This window comes from Triturus cristatus, chromosome 10 (assembly GCF_964204655.1).
Source record: "Triturus cristatus chromosome 10, aTriCri1.1, whole genome shotgun sequence".
NCBI lineage: Eukaryota > Metazoa > Chordata > Amphibia > Caudata > Salamandridae > Triturus > Triturus cristatus.
The window spans coordinates 112,120,907-112,141,744 of NC_140593.1; the positions used below are offsets into that span (position 1 = coordinate 112,120,907).

A 20,838-nucleotide genomic window follows, 5' to 3' on the forward strand; every position below is an offset into this window, starting at 1 on the left:
TCGGGCGCTGTTGCTCCCTTTCCGGATGATGTACTATGGCCAGAATACATGTGTTGTGCACTGAAACTTCGCTCCATGATATATGTTACGATGCTCGTTGATTTCGTATGCTGTAATATGTGATGCTACCTGCAAACTCAATAAACAGATTTCTAAATCAATGGCCAATCCACACTCGGGCAAAACTCAGATGACCTGCGTGCTCCTGCAAACATCTCAACTTACCCCAGGTCAGATGATCCCTGAGAATATGCTATGGGCATTTTGTTGGCATGCCGGCTATCCCTGGTAAATAGACATACCTGTGGGCATGGAGTCAGACTGGTAATCACTGCGTAACAGTGGTCCATCAGTGATATATTTGTGAGCATTCTTGAAAAAAGCCTATTTCTAGCATAGAAGCGACCCATTGTTGATTTATTGTGATCATTCTTGGCATAAGTCTGGTTGTCCTTGGGATAACCTTGAGATCGTCTTTTCCATGTGATAGACTTCTCTGATATTTGATAATAAATAAAGCATATTTATCCAAAATGGATTTTGTTTTATTACAGGGTAAAATTACTGTATTTTAGAAAACAAAATGGTAAGCTTATAATGGCAAAAATTATTTCATATATGAAATACAAACCAAAGGGATCGGTGCACTGCCTAATGAACAATGTCACACAATTATGAAATCTATGTCCAAGGTTGTTCTTTACATCATCCTTTTTATTTAATGACAATTTCATTAAACATTTCAAAAGAACTTCTTCGAGTAGATCAGAAAACGAGTTTCGTCCAAAGAAATTGGACTTCTTCAGGGCTGTAGAATAATAAATATATACACATATAAGTACAATAAAAACATTTAAAAAAAACATTTAGAAGACACAACCTATACTATACAAACTAGAGACGATTACATTATTACAGGACTGGTTTATATATTTATATGCTTTTTTGGAAAAAAATACTTCACGAAGACCATATTCGATGTAAACATACAGCATGAATAATATAAAATCTGAAAGTGACGCACCAGGACAACACTTAAGATGAAATACATTCAAAGTTAAAATCTAAGTTCATATCATTACCATATGGTATGAGACACTCTACTACTCCCCATCCAAGAAATTGGTTTGATGCAGAGTCTAACGGGGAGTTAGAGTGCCCCCAAAGGGTTGAACGATGTTTCAAGAATAAAAACAAAACGAAAAGGTAAGACTTAGGACTTCAAAGAGGGTGAAAAAGTCCATATATCAGAGATCAGAAATATTAGCCACAGATAGCGGGCACAAGTAGAGATAAGCAAACAAGGAAATGGAGGCTATTGGCATGTGAGAGTCCTTAGATTAAATGGAGCCATGTGAGCATGGCCATTGCCCATTCATAACCACAGACAAATATATAAGTGGAATAGAGAGCTGCGGAAAAACAAAAAGCCCCAAATGAGCATGGGGAAATAATACTACCCACCATATGCGAGGCGCTCCTTAACAAATGGAGTCAAAATGTCTGTAGTGAAAGAATATAAACAGAGTAAAAGTATTGCTGTAGAGTGGACAATTGGATATGAAAAGCATTTAAAGCTGATATTTGAGTGATAATTCGTGTTAGTTTGGGACACTATTGCTGATTTTGTTTCATTTGTACTAGATGACTCGTGCTGCTATGGTTGTTATTTCATGAATTACTTAGAAGAATTGCATCATCTATACTGATAGGTATTTGTAATAATATCAGTACTGCTGTCTGAGCCCTGGGCATGGAAGATTGGTCTAACCAGGGTGATGCTGTGGTTTCTGTATAATTAAGCAGCAGCATTGCTGTAAGAGCCTGGAAAGGTTTCCTAGCTCTGCTGTCCATAGCCTGTGCTTCTGTTGTTTAAATAACGTTTGGTTTGTTCACCTTAACCAGTAGGTTTCATGCTGAGCTCCAGTCATAAACTATAATTAGGAATTTACATGGAGTGAACTGGCTGGCATAATGAAGCGAAGAAAGATGCTAAAACCATTTACAAAAACAGTAGGTCATGTGACTTTGCCTGATCATATTGTCTTAAATGCCTGTTCTTTAGTTCTTTTTAACATCTCTGAGAGAGCATTATGTTGAGAAATCCACATTTTGCAACATATATTTAAAGTCCTATTGGCGAGCGAGGGACCACATCTCCCCTGGAGAAGGTAATGCTTGCCAAATACAAGACTAGAGAATTGGAATACACTATTAGTTCCCCTTCATTATCACTGGATTTGTGGCCAATTTATATGAAAATCTTAGATGAAAGGATGAAAATGCCGCATATGCTTAGTTTAGAAAAAAAAAAGATTTTTCTTCGGTAGATAGCTACTCCAAGTCCTCCAAAGGGGGACATACAAACTTACTCTGCTTGTTTCTCAGTCCATCTGGGGAAGGTACTTATGCCCTACCTCCCCAAAGTCCACCGGGGACTCTGAGGATTAATTCTCTAATCCCTCCTGAAGGCTTCAGGTTAGATGGTCAGGCACTTGTTCTCACACAGTTTACACAAATGCCACCCTAAACTGCAATCCTAATGCTTCTGTTGTGCCACAGAGTATTACATAAGGGATAAAGTACCCCATGCCGTACATTATAATCATATTGTTACTGAGGAGTTTCATAACTATATAGAGAAACAAGGCCAAAGTCCGAGTTCCTTTATAAGGTTATGGAACTCTGAGGTGACTTGCAATATCCTTATCATGAACGATAGGTGGTACTTTGTCCCATTTAATACTTGGTCACACCATCGCCTTTCCCACAAACCACTTAAAACTTTGGTGCGTATCTCTTTCATATGAAAGATAGTCTTTGCTGCTCCCGCGAAGCAGTAGTGGAGCAGGGAGGGGGGAGGTGAGGGTTGGGGAGGGGTTAACAAAAATAATTAAAAAGTGATCCCTTAACTGCTGGCCGGCTGCCGCCTGTCTTCCGTCCTCTCCTCTTCCTGGCTTCTGTTCCTGGTTCTGTGCAATGCAGCGTTGTGATTGCTCTGAGCGCCGTGGTTCGCCGCTCAGATGGGGAATGGGAGCCTGGGCATGTTTTCCACAGGGGCAGTAATGCAACCTGAGTGGAGAACATGTGAAGTGCACATAAATGTTTGGCCGACCCCAGAGGGCCAGCCAAGCACTCATGCACACTTAGGAGCGTGCCACCACTCCTCTCCCCTGCACTGCCCAGCCAGCTCCTCCCCACAAAACAGCCTCAGTGCTCAAAAATGAAATGATAATAACATTGAGTTATTATGATTTTATTTGTCCTTTTTTGCCTTGCTGAAAGGCAGTGGGGCGATGCTCCTCTGCGTTAGCAGAGGGACCGCCCCTGAGGAAAGAGTGAGCATGTTTGCAAACGTGAAGAATAAAAATAAAGCCTCTAGTGCAAAATGAAACACATCAAAAACCTGTTTGATATTTGTTGCAAACAGATATTAGAAACAGTTCAATACAAGTCCCTTTTTAATCAAATAAAAGCTGCAGTAGCTCGAAATGTGTAGAAACATGCAGGAGGTTCTAGCTTTTATCTACCTAAGGAGTGCAAGATATAAGCATATTTCTTTGCTTGTCATTGTAAGCTATTGTAATAGAGCAGGAAAAAAAAACAACATTCTGTTTTTGTTACTATAAAGAGCTGCTTCGGTTATGCTCCATGACATGATCTGCCTTCACCGCAGCTGCGGGCTCCGGCAGCAGGCTTTGTGACATCAGAACTTGTCTGCTATAACTTATAATAGTGGAGTTCTGATGTTTTTTCTTTCTAACCTGTGACTGAGTGAGTCACTAGTCAGTTATTTTAAAGAAAATAGAGACATGCATTTATACAGGTATTACAGAATCCTATGTATTAGAAAAAAACGAGAGACTGACGCTTATACAGGGATTACAGAATTCCATTTATTAAATTCAAATTTACAGAGAGCCTCACTACGTGAGCAAAAGAATCTGAACATTCCTTCCCACCTCACTTCATTTCATTGACTCCAGATACCACCATCACAAATCTTAATTTTTGAACCCGAGGTAATTTTTAAAAGCCTGTCCCTCTCTCAACACTCTGGATATTTCTTATATGCATTCTCCTCCTCTGCTTATGTACTGACTCACCAAAAAGGACAAAAGCTCTGAAGCAACAGGGCCTTCTCCCAGGATCTAGAAGGATCTGCCGTTACAAAAGCACCTTGCTCACTGACTTATTGCTTACATGAAGCACTTACTATTAAACAGGTTATTTAGGTTCTGGAAAAGCTGGAGTCCTCCTGTGCAGACCTTCAGATCCCCTGACGTCTCTAGGGGAACCAGATGATAGCATCTGCTGAATGACCGCTGCTAGGTCCTCCATCGTCTCGGCTTGTGATCATCCAGCAGCAGCAACCCACCTGCTACAGGGTCACCATCTTCGCTACCACAGTGGTCCTCCTTAATTAGCTATTGCAGCTTGTCTACAATCGCTTAGGCCACCTTTGCAAAATTTGCTTAGGTCTCGTTTTGAAGCAAAGATATCCTGTCCGCCATATTACAAGTGCCACAGGATATAATGTCCTTGTAATACGGTGGACGCCATATCCGTCACGTTTGTGATGGAGTAACCATCCTGACAAACTCTAAATCAGGCCCTTAGGGCCCGATTTACTGAATTAACTTAAGACAAAATCCTAAACTTACTACTTTTGGTATTCACAGAATTCACTTACTACTTTTGGTACTCACAGAATGCACTTACTACTTTTGGTATTCACAGAATGGATTTACGACTACTAACTTTACGTCCACACTCGGGCCGGAGTTTCCGGCCCGGAGGCAGAGCTTCCAGCCCAGAGGCGGAGCTTCCGGCCCAGAGGTGGAGATTTCGGCCATGGCTAAATCTCCGCCACCGGCCGAAATCCATTCTGTGAATACCAAAAGTGTATTCTATGAATATCAAAAGTAGTAAGTGCATTCTGTGAATACCAAAAGTAGTAAGTTTAGGATTTTGTCTTAAGTTAATTCTGTGAATCGGGCCCATAGTCTCTTTGCAAGTAACAGATTGGTAGACACTTTGCATTTAATGTTTGGAAATTGACCCGCCTAGAGATCAAACATAACTTCCTGTTATTACTAATACTAAAGATATGTGCATGTTCTGGCCATTTTTTCCATCACCATTGCCTACAGTCCAGCCAAGAACGTAAATGCGATTCTCTGAATGAAAAATGAAGCACTCTGAAGTAATGATCCTTCAGCTGAAGTGCCACAAGTGTGATCTTCTTGCTGTCGTCAGTTCTACTTGTTTACGCTTCTACACTTACCTATTCACATGCTCTCTTACTCACATTTACTCATTAAGAAGAGTGTGTACATGTGCAAGGGTTAGTATATTTGTGTGTGGGAATGAGAATGTGTGTGTGCACCTGTGTCTCCTTACTCATGCATTTCAGCTCTCTCACCAGTTCATCTCACTCAGCCCACTTACCTAACTCACCCAAGCACCTCACTAAATCACTGGGGAGGGGGCTAAATGTTTGAGTGATTATGTGTATGACTATGTATATAAGTGGGTGTATGTGAATGTGTAACTACATATGTGTTTGTGTTCTTGTAAGTTGGGGAATCGGGTGCATGTGTTTATAGCACATATATATTGTGTATACATATATATATATATATATATATATCCCAGCAACATTCCACTAGGCGACCGAACACTCGTGGTCAGTTGTTTAAAAGGAATGCAAGCTGTGCAGAACATTTTAAATGATTTGTGGCACTGAAGAAGGTATTATACCGAAATGCGTCTGCTCAATAAATCAATTTTGAAGACCCCGTGAGTACTCCGATTCTCTACCGCAGTTGTGCAACAAACGACCTCACCCGTCGCACGGAAGCACCTGCCGAGTGTTCGGCCACCTGGTGGAACGTTGTTGGAATGAAATTGGCGTGCCGGAACCGCCTCTACCTGAGCCTGCCGACCGTGAGGGAAGCGGACTATCCAAGTCTGTGGTGGACCGACCATATGAGGGTCACCAGCAGGAGCTGTGCAAAATGAGGCCAGCGGCAGGCGAGGGAGAGACGCCCAGCTTGAAAACCAGATATTAAGTGGCCACCAATCTGGGAAGGACATTAAAGAGAAGTGGCTGCAACAAAATAATTTCCATGAATGGATGTTGCATTATGGGACATTGAGGCTCCTTTCTCTTTATGTGTGAAACATGGCGATGCAGAAAAAATGAGGTTGTTTCCTGATTGGTGATAGCCCCACCAATGGAGTGGTCAGTTGTTTAAAAGGAATGCAAGCTGTGCAGAAAATTTTAAATTATTTGTGGCACTGCAGAAGGTATTATACCAAAATGCGTCTGCTCAATAAATCAATTTTGAAGACCCCCAGTGAGTGCTCCGATACCCTACCGTAAATATATATATATAGCAGTTGGCCTATAATACTAGATGACCCCATCATAGGGCAAATTTTACCGTAAAAACCAGCCATCTCACACAGGAAAACTGCATCCATGGGCAATGCCCTGGTACGGAACAATCCTGAGGACCAGGACACTAGCTCTTGACTCACCGCAAGAAAAGGGATTTTTAAATGTATTAGTTGCAAGGCCTGCAAATTTGGTATTAACAAAACAGAATACTGTACAGCTTTTAATAACATTTCCCGGCCTATCACTCGACATTTGACCTTCAAGGCTGAAATGCTGTCTACGTTTTAGAGTGTAGCTGTAACTTAAAATATATTTGAAGCACCAAATTAGCGGTACATAAAAGAATCCTGCAACATTCAAGAGCCATCACTAACAACGATCCAAGCTACCCTGTGGCCAGACATTTTAAGGAATGCCATGAAAGCAATCTTACACATTTACGATACTATGTAGTAGATGCCATCCCATTAGAAAAAAGAGGGGGAAACAGGGAAGCTAAGCTGAGAAGACTGGAAACTCAGTTTAAATTGGAATTAGATACCAAACAGATGGGGGGGTCTTAACACAAGTGAGGATCTTTATACATTTTTATGAAAGCATTTGTTATAAAACCAAGTTTTATAAAAATATTTTTGATATAAAATCATTTTTTATATAAACCCTTTTCTATGAATTCCCCTTTTAAAGAAGAGTCAAAAAACTCTCTATCCTATCGATTACTCTACTATAGACAATCTGGAACTTGGCGACTTCATAATCTATGATTTCGAACTTATATATGTGTGTTTCTTATTATCCAGACAGGACTTATATAGAAAATATTTACATGTCTTCATGGAATTTTAGTTGCAAGGATATTTAATCCATATAATATAGACAGTTAATACAGCAATTTTATGGGATTTTAACAATAGTGGATGATTTTAACAATCGAGTTGTATATTTAATGATATTATATGTATTTCTTTATTTAATTACATATCTATGTCTATGTTTACAACCATGGGAATCAATTGTGTATTGAACCTACTAAGTCTCTCCATATATACTTGCTTATTTACACATGCCAACATTTGCACTCAATGTCCGTACTAGTATAGAGGTGCTCCAATATAAGGTCAAAGACATTATTTCAATACGAATGGAGCCCACGAGTACTGGACATGGAAGCTTCATAAAATACAAATGGATTTTTTTAAACACTAGCACTTTTTCTTATTTATACATTATATTTTTTTAGTATTCAATACAACACTTAGGAAATACTAGTTTCCACAGAAGGTATAATCACATATTAGTTTATATTTGTGGAACAATATAAATGTGAAATGGATTAATGTTCACTGGTTTTTTAACAGCATTTATGCACGTAATGTATGACCAATGTTAATGATATGATTAAGACCATTTACGCATGGTATTTCAAACTATGCATTAACAAATATTATCTTTAAGGAATCGTGAAAACGCATTTAAGCAGACCATAACAGCAACTGTGCCGTTGACATAATGTGCAAGATACTGAGATGAAAGTATTTTTTCCATCCTCACTCTGACTGCACAAGCACTTTAAATTTGGTGGTTTGAATCCCATACGCTTGCATGTGATCAAGGAAGGCGACTGCCGAAACGCATAATGGCGAGACTTGTCAAGCGGTGAAATAAACAAAATTGCACTTATCTCGGGTCCACTCTCGTTTGTTGGCAGAAAGGCGACGAAAACGTAAGCGAGCAGCTGACATATATATATATGTATAGGTATATATATTTATATATATATATACATTTATATATGTTTGTATGTATGTGTACATGTGTGTTTGTGGAGGGCACCTGTTTCAGTTGGGAAGTAAAGGGAAGAGTTAAAGGGCATGTCTACATTATAAGTTGAGGAAAATAATGGGAGGAAACCAGTAAAGGAATAATCCAAGGAGACTTGCTTGTATGGAAGTAAGAGAGTAGAAATTATTTTTACTTTTGGATGAGTTAGAATCATAAGAATTTAAAATAATAATCAAATGGGAATCACCAGCATAGAAATTACAAGATAGTTCACAGGAAGAAACGAGGGAATCAAGGGGGATATCTGAAAAGAGAAGAGAAAAGGACATATCAAAGCACCCTGAGGAATACTGTGACGAAGAGGGAGAGGGGTTGGGACCCGCCGTGCTCAAGACATCAAGCGAATGATTGATCAGAGGGATGGGAAGAGAACCAAGCATGAGCAGTGTAAGACATTCAGAGAGTAGAGGGAATGACTATCCAACAGAGTGAAGAGCCACATCAGAAGCTGAACATAGATGAAGAACCATGAGGTTCATTGTTTGAAGCTGCGGTTAGAGAAGAGAACAAAATATAACCAAGATGCCGTCAGTTTTCTGACTACTGCTCAATGCTTGGGGCATGCTGTTTTCTGATACAAATCTAGCAGGGTTCTCATTTGCTGATTCTTAGAAAGGAGAGGGATCCATATGTGAAGGAGAAAGGCAGAGAAGGGTTGTTGGTAGATTCTTTGAAGACCTGGAGATGAGTCGGCCAAGAAAGGAATTTGCTGTTTGCCCAGAACCAACACAAATGCAATTGAAGCCTTTAGGTTGCCCATCGCATTGATAGGTTTTTAAAATAAGGAACCAATCAAGCTTTCTCAATAGTGGATGAGAGACTAAATTAGTTTTCTTTGGACACAATTTCCATGGAAAATGAGTTTGTATTTATTCCTGCGGTTCAATTTGTTTTTTGCTCCATTCTTAGCTGAATAAGAGCTGGAAATGGCCCCTTTCTGTATGATACTGATATTTTTCAGGATATTTTATTTAAGTTTTTAAAATAAATATTACATTTGAACATATTCTGTGTACGTGCTCTATATCATAAACATTACATATAAATCTTGAAGAGAAAATAGTGTGTTAACATAATAGCTGAACTTTTGCTGAAATTTTTTTTAAGTGATAAGTTGCACCTGATTCTAACTGCATCTCAGATGTCACCGAACAATATATGCATGTATCTTTGTACCCGCCTCGGCAAGTATTCTTTCCTTTGTGACTTTTCTATTTTTCTGATAATGGCTTGTTGCTTTTTAGGTCCAAAGTACGTCGTGGATGCCTCACCCGTCATACGTGATGCAACCCACGGTAAGTGCAAGCACAGTCTCGCCACATAATGAACCCTTACTAGTGCTGTGCAGTGTGCCCACCCTTATGTACTTTGTGTTCCAATTATGCTCTTTCTATTCCACAGTCCCTTCTAAGTGCTTGTCCTTGGGCAGTTTGTATACTAAATGAGCATCATGTACCTGCCCCTGAAGTCCTTCACGGTAGTGACTTGGGTACTGGGTAGCTTGTTGCTGCGAACTGATAAAGGCATCAATATGTGTCTTCATTGTGTCTGTAACACGCTGAACATGTTTCCTTACGGGTATGTTAGGACTGGACTGGCCCACTAGGTCCATTGCGTGTCATGTGGGTTCCCGTGGGATCCATGTGGATATTGGTTTGGTCATGCCTACGGTCTTTGGGCCGCAGCTGATGATTGGCATCAGCGGTGCTAGTGTGACCACATGAGGAACGAAAAGTGTGACAACGGGCAGGAACCAGAAGAGGCATGGTTGGGATTGGCCAGTGTTTTCTTCATCGTGCCCGGTGGACCGGTCCCCTGCTAAAGCAAGCAGGCAATCCTAAATTCTTCCCCAGATCTCAGATAGTTTGTTTGCTCATTGGGGGAGAGATTGACTTAATCCAGCAGTGTGCTCCATGTTTTTAGCCCCTTTCCCCATGTTTCTTCTGTTCTATTGATTCTGTGTTTCAACAGGAAGCTTGTTTCTGAAGTCCGTTGGGGCCTGTCCTCTACGGTACGCCAACTGTTTGCAGGACCTCGTCATTATTCATTCATTGATGCTCATTCCTTGCTCTGCGGCTGACCAGAGAGGGCCTAAGGCAGCTTCACAGATGTCAAAAGGACAAGCAATAGGTGCATCTAGAAATGGCGGTGGTGTAAGAGTGACCAGATCCTCCTAGTTGAGGCACATTCCTCCAAGAAGTCCTCAAAGAAAGGACATGCATTTTGGTGTTTGTGGGGAGGGAAGGGGCGTGGTGCTGCTTTTGACTCCATGAGACGTGTCTTGACCTATTGAACCATATCTGTTGATTTATTTAAACATAAATAAGCAAATCCAATGCATAAGAACAAGTGAGGAATTATGTTAGAAATACACTCACCTTAAACTCAATTTATGGATGCCACTCTAATTACGAATCTACTATGTTTATTTTATAATGAATTCACTTTTAATATGTTAATGTAATTATATTAAAATGCCTTAAATGTATAGTCAACGGAAATATATTTGAATTAATATATTGCAGAAAAAAATGTAATATCAAGAGAGAGAGAGATATGCAGAAACGCAGAACTCACCTAGTATACCATTGCCCGTCTTGTTTACTACGCGAATTAACAACGATACTTTAATACGAAGATCATATTAAGCACATTGTGTCATTATTTCATCCTAAATGTAAATAAAAAAATAGAATAAAGGATTGGTCTGTGCTTTCCAAGCTGGGTGGCATTCCTGAATATAAGTGGCAGTCAGAGGGAGACTGGCCTGTCCAGAAATCTGTGGCTTTCACCAGCGGCCGGTGCCTCTGAAAGTGCACTATGCCTGATGCAGCCAATTGGATGTTATAGGTAGGGCTCCCGGTTTTATGGTATTTATTTTTTTGTCATTTCCGTCTGCATTTATCCATATTTATTTTTTGCCAATTTTATCTGTATTTATCCATATTTATCATGGGTATTGTGAAAAAAATAAAGCTGAAACTGGTATATTTCCACATTTATTTACCCAATAAATATGCAGTCATGCTTGAATGCCTGCCAGGTTTTAGTGAAATGAACAACCGCAGAAGATAAATCAATGGTTGTATATGAAAATATGCAAATTTCAGTATCAGCCTTGTACATATCTCCCACTGTTTAAGCTTTTTTTTTTTTTTTTACTAAAATACCTTTAATTTTTAACACCCTTTCCTATCAATCCACACAGTTATTGGCCAGGCAGCCATGACAAAGTGTATTTAAAATCACTCAAAAACACCAAATTTCCGTTTTTATTTACATTTAAAAATAAATACAGACAAGAAAATAAATAGTTTCTGTCAGTATTTATCGGTAAAAATCAGGAAAAACGGAAAACAGGGAGCCTTAGTTATAGGTACCAAACTGCAGGTACATTTCCTGGTATCTTTGTTGGCCCATCTGTTTCTGGTGGGTGGCCAACTATACAGAAGGGTCTTGTTCTTTCCTCTTTTCTGGTTGCAAACACACCACAATAAGAATAATCCACAAAACATCTCATGCACAGGTCTATGCGCATGTGTATTGGCCAAGTGCCAGGTTATACTACTGGTAAAATGGTAATTGTGATTGCTGGGGGATCTGCACATACGGTCAGATGTTTGTATTGTCATAAAATATCTTAAGAGCTTAATGTTCCTGTTTCAGGGCACTACATGTAACCAGCAGGCCATAGGCTTGTGGACGACGAGTATGACAGCATTTGTTGGACAGAGCCCTGTGCCATCTGCAGGTCACCAATGCCAATCCTAGTTAGCTCATGGGGTTATGCGCCTAAAGCAAACAGCTGCATGCAACCTATAAATACTTGCAGGTTTTAACTCAAACTTCCATTCTACTAAGGTTGAGTAGTAATTAAGACCCATTTTTAACTGCTAATAACAATTCAGTTTGTGCTGTACAAATCCCCTTTTGTGTGTGATTGCTCACACACATAGATCTACAGTAAAACAAAATACACACAGACAGTCACATCTTACATACATATATCGCTTGAGAAAGTACAACTCCCTTATTTATTTTATTTTTAGAGTTTTCTATAGCGTGGACCAGACCCAGGGTAGGGTACCAGAGCGCTTTACAGAGAGTACACAGAATGAATAGAAACAAGTAATACCTTATACCACAGTTTATCGCTTGACAAACTTATGAAGCGACACACAAAGGGACATCTCTAGTCCCCCCTAGAGGGCTGCGAGTCTGTAGGCAAGTTGTGCCACGGCCCAGCTCTGCTACACTGGGCATTTAACACTTGTTCCTAGACACAGAATCTCTGATCTAAAAGTGTGGCATTTGTAGCCCCACCCCCTGCCTGGCTGCGTCTGAGCATGACACTCTGCATGCTGCATGTGCGCATGTGCCACTGTGCCTACACCAAGATGCGTTATTAGACCTTCTGCACGGGTGTGGCCATGGTGATTGACAGGCGGCCTCAGCACACTTGCGGCTCACCTTCAGTGGGACAAGCTGTACCTTCAGGACTAGAACAGTGTCTGTACCGGTAACTGTGATACATCCATTTAATATCTTATAAGCCACCAACAGGATCAGAAAATCACTCTGTTGGGGTTTGTGGTGGTTGAATAACAGAAAATAACCTGACCCAAACAGTGTAAGTAGATTTTTGGCCCACATTCCACAATTTGGATTTAACTATAAAAAATCTCGCTCAGCTTTTAATTAATTCTGTCTGCGACGCAAAACAATCTCTCCTCTGAGTGTTGCGGGTCTGTGTACCGAAGGCATCTGCCGTCACCTCCTCCAGAGAGAGAGGTCTCGCAGCTCCGGCCCTTCCAATGCTGCGTGTCAAGAGCGTGTTTGAGTATTCATGGGGCTGCAGACACTGCTCTCCACGTCCTCTCGGAAAGGTCAGGCTTGCTTTGCCATTCGCGCTGGCAGCGCTGGCTTCCAAGGTCTGGATTCAGAACCCCTTGGCAATGAAGAAAGAGCTTATCCTGGGTGACAAAGATTCAGCCAATATTCTCTACTCTTTTCACCGCCGAAGACCTGTATTCCTAGTTGGTGGCCATTATTCTGTAGCTGAGGGTGAAGTGGGCATGTTGAGAGAGAGTGGGCGAGCATGTGGACTCTTTCCTCCATCAGGCCCGATAAGGCGACCCAGAGATCATTTCCAGGCACACCTCTCCTGCTGGACCGCCTCAGCCTTGCGGGAGGAGAGATACATGGGGGAGAAGAGGCCAACGCCATCTTTGACCTTACCTAGGAGAGAATTCTGACACTTTGGTTAAAAATAGTCAACTTTTTTCAAGGAATATGAATTCTATCCTCTATCATCCATTCATTTTTAATTACTCATAACTCCCCTGCTCCTCCAGTTTCACCCCTACCTTCGACACTCCTAGACAACATTCAACATGAGCTTGTACAGCCAAAATGTTACTAACACCAACTTCTGTGCAAACAAAAAATCTGTTTGAAATATTATGGGAAACTGACCTTTCCTTTTCGTTTACTGTTCATTACTGGGATAAATTATGGCTTAGAATTTATAACACCTTCGAAGATGCACGCATTGCACAATCTCTGTTTGTTTTTTATAATAGAGCTATTCTTACCCCAGAATGTGTCTCTAAATTTGGTTCATCTGCTTCTCAACTATGCTGGTCTTGTTCCATTTCCAATGGTGCTCTGTTATTGCTCTCATGTGTCAAGTTTGGAAAGCTATTTGTTCTAAATGTTTAAAGATCTTCCACTGTACTATACCACTAACAACCCAACATGTTTCCCTAGGATCTATGTCACCTAATTTTGATCACTTTTCCCCAAAACTTTTGTTATTTGATCTTTTTATTGCCCTGGCTTTCAAAGCTATACTCTCATGTTGGAAAGAAACTTCTAAGTTATCTGGTTAAACATGGTGGAATTTCATTTGTGATGAACACAGAGGGCCTCATTACGATGTCGGGCAGATGTGCGGTCTTGGAACCGACCTCCAGTCTGCGGTCCCAACACCACTATTATAATGCAATGCACATGGTGCGGTTGCATACTACCATTTCTTTATGGAAGCTTGTGCTGCGGTTGTAAACCAGCCAAAGCACAATCTCCCATAGAGAAATGGGAGTTTCTGTTGACCCCTCCACCGCATGACAGGCACCTCACAGTGCCCGTCACACGGTGCAGGTATTAACAGGGTGGCACTATAGAAGCTCCCTTGACCCCCAACTGGAGGCCGCAGGGAAAAGGGGGCCCTACTAGAGGACCCCAAAGTCGTTTCCCGGCAGGCTTTCAATGTCGGAAAGCCCAACATGGAAAGCCTGTGGGGAACCGACATCGTAATCCCGACTACGGAAATGCCGTCTAGAAGAAATTACATACTGGTTCCAGCTGGAAGCCAGCTGGAATGACCATCCAGTTTCACTTCAGACCACCGTCATTGTAATTCGGCAGTCGAAAGTGAGATCTGTGATGTCAGTCCGATCAACGTTATAATAGGGCCCAGAATATCTACTGTCTCCTCATTATCGTGACCAGAAAATTAAATCAGATTTATATTGATTACCCTTGACTAATTATCTATCTTTGCACTCATCATTACCTTAATCATTTATGTTTCTCGCTTATTTTAACTCTTTTCTATCTTTTTTCCCTCTTCCTCCTACTTCCCCCTTTATTCCCCATCTTCTCCTCTATCTTTTCCCTTCCCTTTTAATATATAAAATAATACACATCTTTCATAGTTTTTTATCTATTTTCCACATTTCAAAAATTTTAATACTTCCAATGTGTAATCATTATATTGCAACTTGCACTTGTTACTTTGTTTGTTACTTCTCTATAAATCTTCAATAAAAACTATTTAAGAAAAAAAAAAGTCAAATTCTGCAGTTCACCCTGAACCCATGTGTACACAGAATATTTGATTTCCAGCAGAGAACCGTTCTGAAATAGGCGAGGAGAGGGCCAGTGTCACATGTGCTTTTTGAAAAACGAAAAAAACAGCCTTTTTATGGCCTAGTAGGGAAGTTCTATCTTGTTCAATTAACAGATACTTTTGCTCACCAGGAAGTGAAGTTAATTTATTCACCAATGTGCTTTTCATTTTCAGCATGACCTGCAGGACACACAGAGCTCTGTATTATTTATGATAACAGCCAAATTAACTCCCTCACAAGAATTAAAACAAGTATCCTGAAAATGACACATAAAATTCACCAATAGGTAGATCTTCCTCGCTGGTAACTCACCTACATTTTAAGAGATGGCATACAGATAAAGATTTTATGCTATTTTCTTCCCCGTTTCCCCCTTTCTTCTCTTCCCTCATCTTGTTTCTCTATCATATTCTCTTTTCAAGTTCTAGTTCTTTTTTGCCTACAGTCTCTCTTCTTTCATCTTTTTTCCCTTATTTTTAAAACCTCCCCTTTTTAATGCTGATTTTACCTTGAATTGTTTTTATCCTTTTACTCTATAGTGTTAATTTCCACTTGTCTTACCCTCTCCTATTTGTTCTTCATTTTAGCTCTCCTTTCATTGTGTTGTGTTTCTGCGGGGTGCCTTCTCTTTGTGTTTTCACCTTTTGTTATTTCACCTATTTGCACCCCTTTTTAGGTCTCACTTGACAGCACAGCTGTCACCAGACCTTAAGGGTTCAACAAAAAAGACCTCACGGAAGTATACTGCTGGTGAGGGGCTTTGGTTCTTCCTACATGTTGATTCCCTTATCTACAGCTTTTGATTGGGCAGAATTTGTGTGCTCTGCTGAATACGAGTGCCTATATCTCAGCCGGGACTTGTAAAGTGTGGATGATCACCTGTGGTGGTTTCCAGGCGCTGAGATCTTGCTTTTGTCAGTTGAAGAGATACGTCTTAAGTCCCTTTCTATATTCAGTGAGCAAGAATGCTGTTTGAAGGTAGAGGGGAAGGTCGTTCCAAGCCTTGGCGGCGCGGTAGGAGAACGAGGGACCTCCACTGGGGCTTCGATGGATACAAGGGGTGTATGCTAAAACAAGGGCGGCGGAGCACTGGTGTCTGGAGGGTTGGTGGTAGGTCAGGCAATGGTTAATGTATGCTGTTCCTTGGTCATGGAGGGCCTCGTAGGCATGTGTCAACATCTTGAATTGGCATCTTTTCTGGATGGGGAGTGAGTGGAGGTTCCTGAGGTGGGGAGTAATATGGGATATTTTTGGGAGGTTCAAGATGACTCTTGCCGCTGAGTTCTGACTTGTCTGGAGTCTCTTCAGGAGTTGTGTGGAGATTCCTGGAAAGAGTGTGTTGCAGTAGTCCAGTTGGCTGGTTACTAGGGCTTGGATGACGGTTTTCTTGGTGTTGACAGGGAGCCATCTGAAGATCTTTCAGAGCATGCGAAGGGTGTGGAAGCAGGTGGAGGCGAATGCGTTGATCTGGCCTTTCATGCTGAGTTTTCTGTCTAGGAAGATGCTTAGATTGTGGGTATGGTCTGTCGGTGAGTGTGTGGGTCCAAGTTTGGAAAGGTGTCGTACCACGGGGAGGTGTGATTTTCAAAGATCAACACTTCAGTCTTGTCCTTGTTGAGCTTTAGGAAGTTGTTTTTCATCCAGTCAGCGACACTCATCAGGCAGTTGTCTAGGAGGTCACATCGAGGTGGAAGGTGAGGTCGGCAAGGAAGATGAAGTGTTTGGATTCTATGGCGAACGGGGGGATGAATTTGTGAATGCTATTGCAGAAGCCATGGCGTGAACTTGGGGGCCTGTATGCGAGGGTGCCTCTGATTGTAGTTCCGCCATTGGTTTGGAGTTTGCAGTTGAGGTGCTCCATGATTGGTCTAGTGTCGTCTTCGGAGGTGGTGCAGCAGTTGGTGTCTTTGTCAATGATGGCGATGCGGCTTCTGTGTTTGTTTGTGCGGTCCCGGTATAACATCTTGTATCTATTGGGTATTGCGATAGCCATGTCGGGGGCGGGAGGAGAAGGAAGGGTTGAGCCAGGTCTCATTAATAAAGATTGCGTTGGAGGTGAGAGTCAAGCGTGACTACTCACCCGTGAGCGTCTCAAACCTCTGGGGGGGGGTGGGTTGATGGTGTCCCAAATCTCAATGGCATGTTTGCAGCGTGATCTGCTGTTGAGCAGGTGGCAGTAGAGTTGTTTCGTAGTGGTTGTAGTCGGTGAGGTCGGTGTGGCGAGGGTTCCTGCGGGGTGGGAGGTTCTGTGTTGCAGGCAAAGAGGCATTGGCGCCAGGTGAAAGGTCCTAAAGTTGATCTGGGTGATGCGAGGCAGCAGTTGTGTTGCAGTGTCTGGGGTTCAGGGCTCAAGGTTCTTTGATAGAGTACCTGTGGGTGAACAATATGCATACATTTACATACAGAGGCACTTTGAGTCAGCCCTCTTAGCCATTGGCATCTTTGAATGTCATTCACATTCTTCCTCTCACAGCATATAGCTTGGGACAATGGGTCAGGCACATCTACTATTGGCTATACTGCCCTGTGAGTGACTACTTTTTTCCTAATCACATATGCACATCTGCCAGACATTGAGTGTACGTCAGTGCCAGGGTTAGTGCACAAGTCACTTAAGTTTTGTATAGTTTTTTTTATTGGTAGCCCCTTTTAATTTTCCGTCCGCTTTTTAAATATTTTGTTGTTATTTTTGTAGCATGACCGACTGGCGATTCTTCATGATACGACTGATCTCCCTGATGTCAATGGCCGCACTAATCGCTGCCTAGCCACTGCTTTAGCATTTGTCAAGCTGTACATTTCCCGTGACAACACCGACCCACAACCCCATCGGGTCAAGAGTGGCTGCGGGAATTGCATAGGGTAGCCCTCCATGAACGAACCACGTATAAACTCAATGATAAATTGGGAGTATATGAAAGGTTTTTTTTTTCTTTTTTACTAGGATGCTCGCATTTAGCCAGGCACCCATCCCATCTCCCGCCGTTGTTCACACAATTTTCTTTGAATGATCCATGCTTGGGTCAGATTTAGACTGATCATTGGCATTATGTGGACCCATTTCTCCAGAAGTTCCTCACTGCTGGAATGCATTGAAGGGTGTACGTTGGCATGGTGAATCTGCAATAGACATCCTGGTGAAATGTATTTGGCGAGGGCTCTTGATGCCTGTTCCAGCTTGTCCCAAGGATGGGCTGTCGCTATGGGCGGCTTCTCAGTTAAGGCAGACAATTGATGCCCCACTGCTCTCTCAGCGGTGAAAACATGAAAAAAAAAATGAAATGATAATAACAAAGGTTTTTATATATTTTTCTCCCTTGCTGGGTCGAGTCAAGGGGCAGGGCGGGGTGGGGCTGAGCCATCCTGATGGACAGCAGTAGGGGGAGGAATGATGAGCACTGCTGCAAGTGCGCATGTCAGTTTGGCCGGCCGTTGTAGGGCGGCCAAACCGACATGCACACTTAGATCTCTCCAACCGAGCTGTGACGCACAGTCGGGTGGACACCAAGCACAGGCTCCCAGGCCCTAACTGAAAGTCAAACCAGCCGACTCAGGCCAATCACAGCACTGCTTTCATGCTGGCAAATAGTATTACCAACATGAGAGTAGCATCTAGATTGGCCTAGTGCACGTGGAGCCTTGCATTGACTAACGGGAGTCGAAAGGAGAGGCGCAGATTAGAAGAGCACCAAAGTGGCGGCCAGCAGGTAATTGCTTTTTTCGTTTTTTATTTTTTAAGCTCCGCTCTGCCCCCGCTTTCCCCTGCACTGCCCCACCCCTTTTGTTTCACAGTGGCCGCTGCTGGTTGTCACACAGATGGTGAGAAGGTGGCGCTCCTCTAGCCCGTAGCCTCCCACTTTCCACTGGCTTTCTTTGGGTGCCTAACTCTTGTATAGCCATACTTCTCTGGTTTCCGTACGGGTGGCGACAAACGTAGGTAGTATGGACTTATCCAGGCCATTTTTTGGACTGCAATAGATTTAACCCCATTTCACTTTTGCCACCCTTTAATGGGAGTGGGCATCTCCCCTTCTGATCATGTGACCTGGCAGTTGTCTACTCTGCCTATGGCAGTGTTAGGTCCACAAGCTAGGTGGAGGAATGTCGGGTAGAGGGTGATGTACAGGTTTCGTAATGTTGTTGGACCACATTTAAGCTCCATGCACCCTTATCCTTGAGACTTTCCCTACCCAATTTTCCCTCCCTTCCCTCCTCCCCGTTTTTTCCATTGTTGTTTAATGGTTCTTGCGGGAGCAGTGAGTTTGGAAGATCATACTTGTATATGTACTTGTACTGAGTTACTGACATGTTTTGCATGTGAACACTACATGATATCAGATCAGATCAAACAGAATTTGTATAGCGCTGCTAATCGCTCGTGAAGGTATCCAGGCACTGGGCTTTAGGGCTGAGTCGAAAAGCCAGGTTTTGAGTCTCTTCCTGAATTCTGCCAGCGAAGGTGATGTCTCGACGTGGAGGGGAAGGCTGTTCCAGGACTTAGGGTGAGGTAGGAGAAAAAACGGCCTCGCTCGACTTCGGCGGATGCGTAGTGTCCGTGCAAGGGCGGCGGAGCGAAGGTCTCTGGATGATTGGTGGAAGTTCAGGCGGTGGCTTATGTATGCTTGTCCTAGGTCGTGGAGGGCTACGTAGGCGTGTGTCAATATCACATATGTATATCCATCCTTCACTGCCTACAGTGTTGTAATGGTTGCTTTTATGGTTTTAGTCTTGAAATAAATATGCAAATGATGCAAAAAAAAAAATTGGAATGCAAGAAACTAAACCTACTGGCAAGCAGATCCAAGGGCACGGTAGCCACGTGGCCAGTGATTTGACTTTAAAACACACCCACTTTGGGAAACCATCTGAAGAGGACACGACCCCTGCCTGTCTCCACGTGCCAGGTGCTCAGCTGATCAAAAGGCAGGACTCTTCATCAAGCCCAGTCCGCGCTGCGTTGACGCTAGTGGCGGGGACCGTATTGGAAATGTATCAGCGGGACGGGCATTCATCGATCGGCGGTGATGCAAGAGATATTTTGAGATGGAGAGGAAGGACAGTGATAGTAAAGGGAGGATGATTTCCCCCAGACACTCCTCAGGCAGAACCTGTCAGTTCTGGATAAACGATGCTGGAGATGTATTGATTGACATCCATCAGACGACCACTGTATCAATATTGAACGTGGAGCAGAAGAAAGATGGTCCAGGAGAGCATAACTTTAAAGTCAGCATACTATTCAGGGGCTGCTTGCTAATCGATAAGCATTAACAGCCCTTTGTTAGAATCGCATAATGGGTGTCTCAGGAAACCCATCTTTCATCGTGTATCTGACCTGTCAATGTCTGGAGCTGGGAGGCAGAAAGGGGAAAGGCCTGTGTCTAGTTCATTTTTCATCTACATGGTGATAAGGACTTTAAAGTCTGCAAACATAGCTATTGTTTTAATAACAGAAAGCAAGGTGTTTCCAAACTCAAATGCAGTTCAGAAAATGTGAGGCTGCTTTTTTATTTACATATTTGTGGCTTGATTAAGGTCAAAGCATTCCAGGGGGATGCTCGGGCACTTTACATATGCTCATTTTTTCATAGAGAGTAACATAAAACACCCAAATTCTGAATACAATTACAAGGCTGATCCCGCCTGCAGCAGCTTGTGCTCCCAGAGGGGGCGTGG

General features: G+C 42.3%; 1 protein-coding gene across 3 annotated transcripts in view; it reads left to right on the plus strand.

Annotated features, from left to right (window-relative positions):
- The window catches only part of RBMS3 (RNA binding motif single stranded interacting protein 3), a 1,484,785-nt gene that overhangs the window by 1,349,674 nt on the left and 114,273 nt on the right, over positions 1-20,838 (plus strand). For all 3 annotated transcript variants that reach the window (XM_085630564.1, XM_085630565.1, XM_085630566.1), the window contains exon 10: positions 9,493-9,543. In XM_085630564.1, the coding sequence (XP_085486690.1) occupies positions 9,493-9,543 (51 nt within the window). The remainder of the gene's footprint in view (positions 1-9,492; positions 9,544-20,838) is intronic.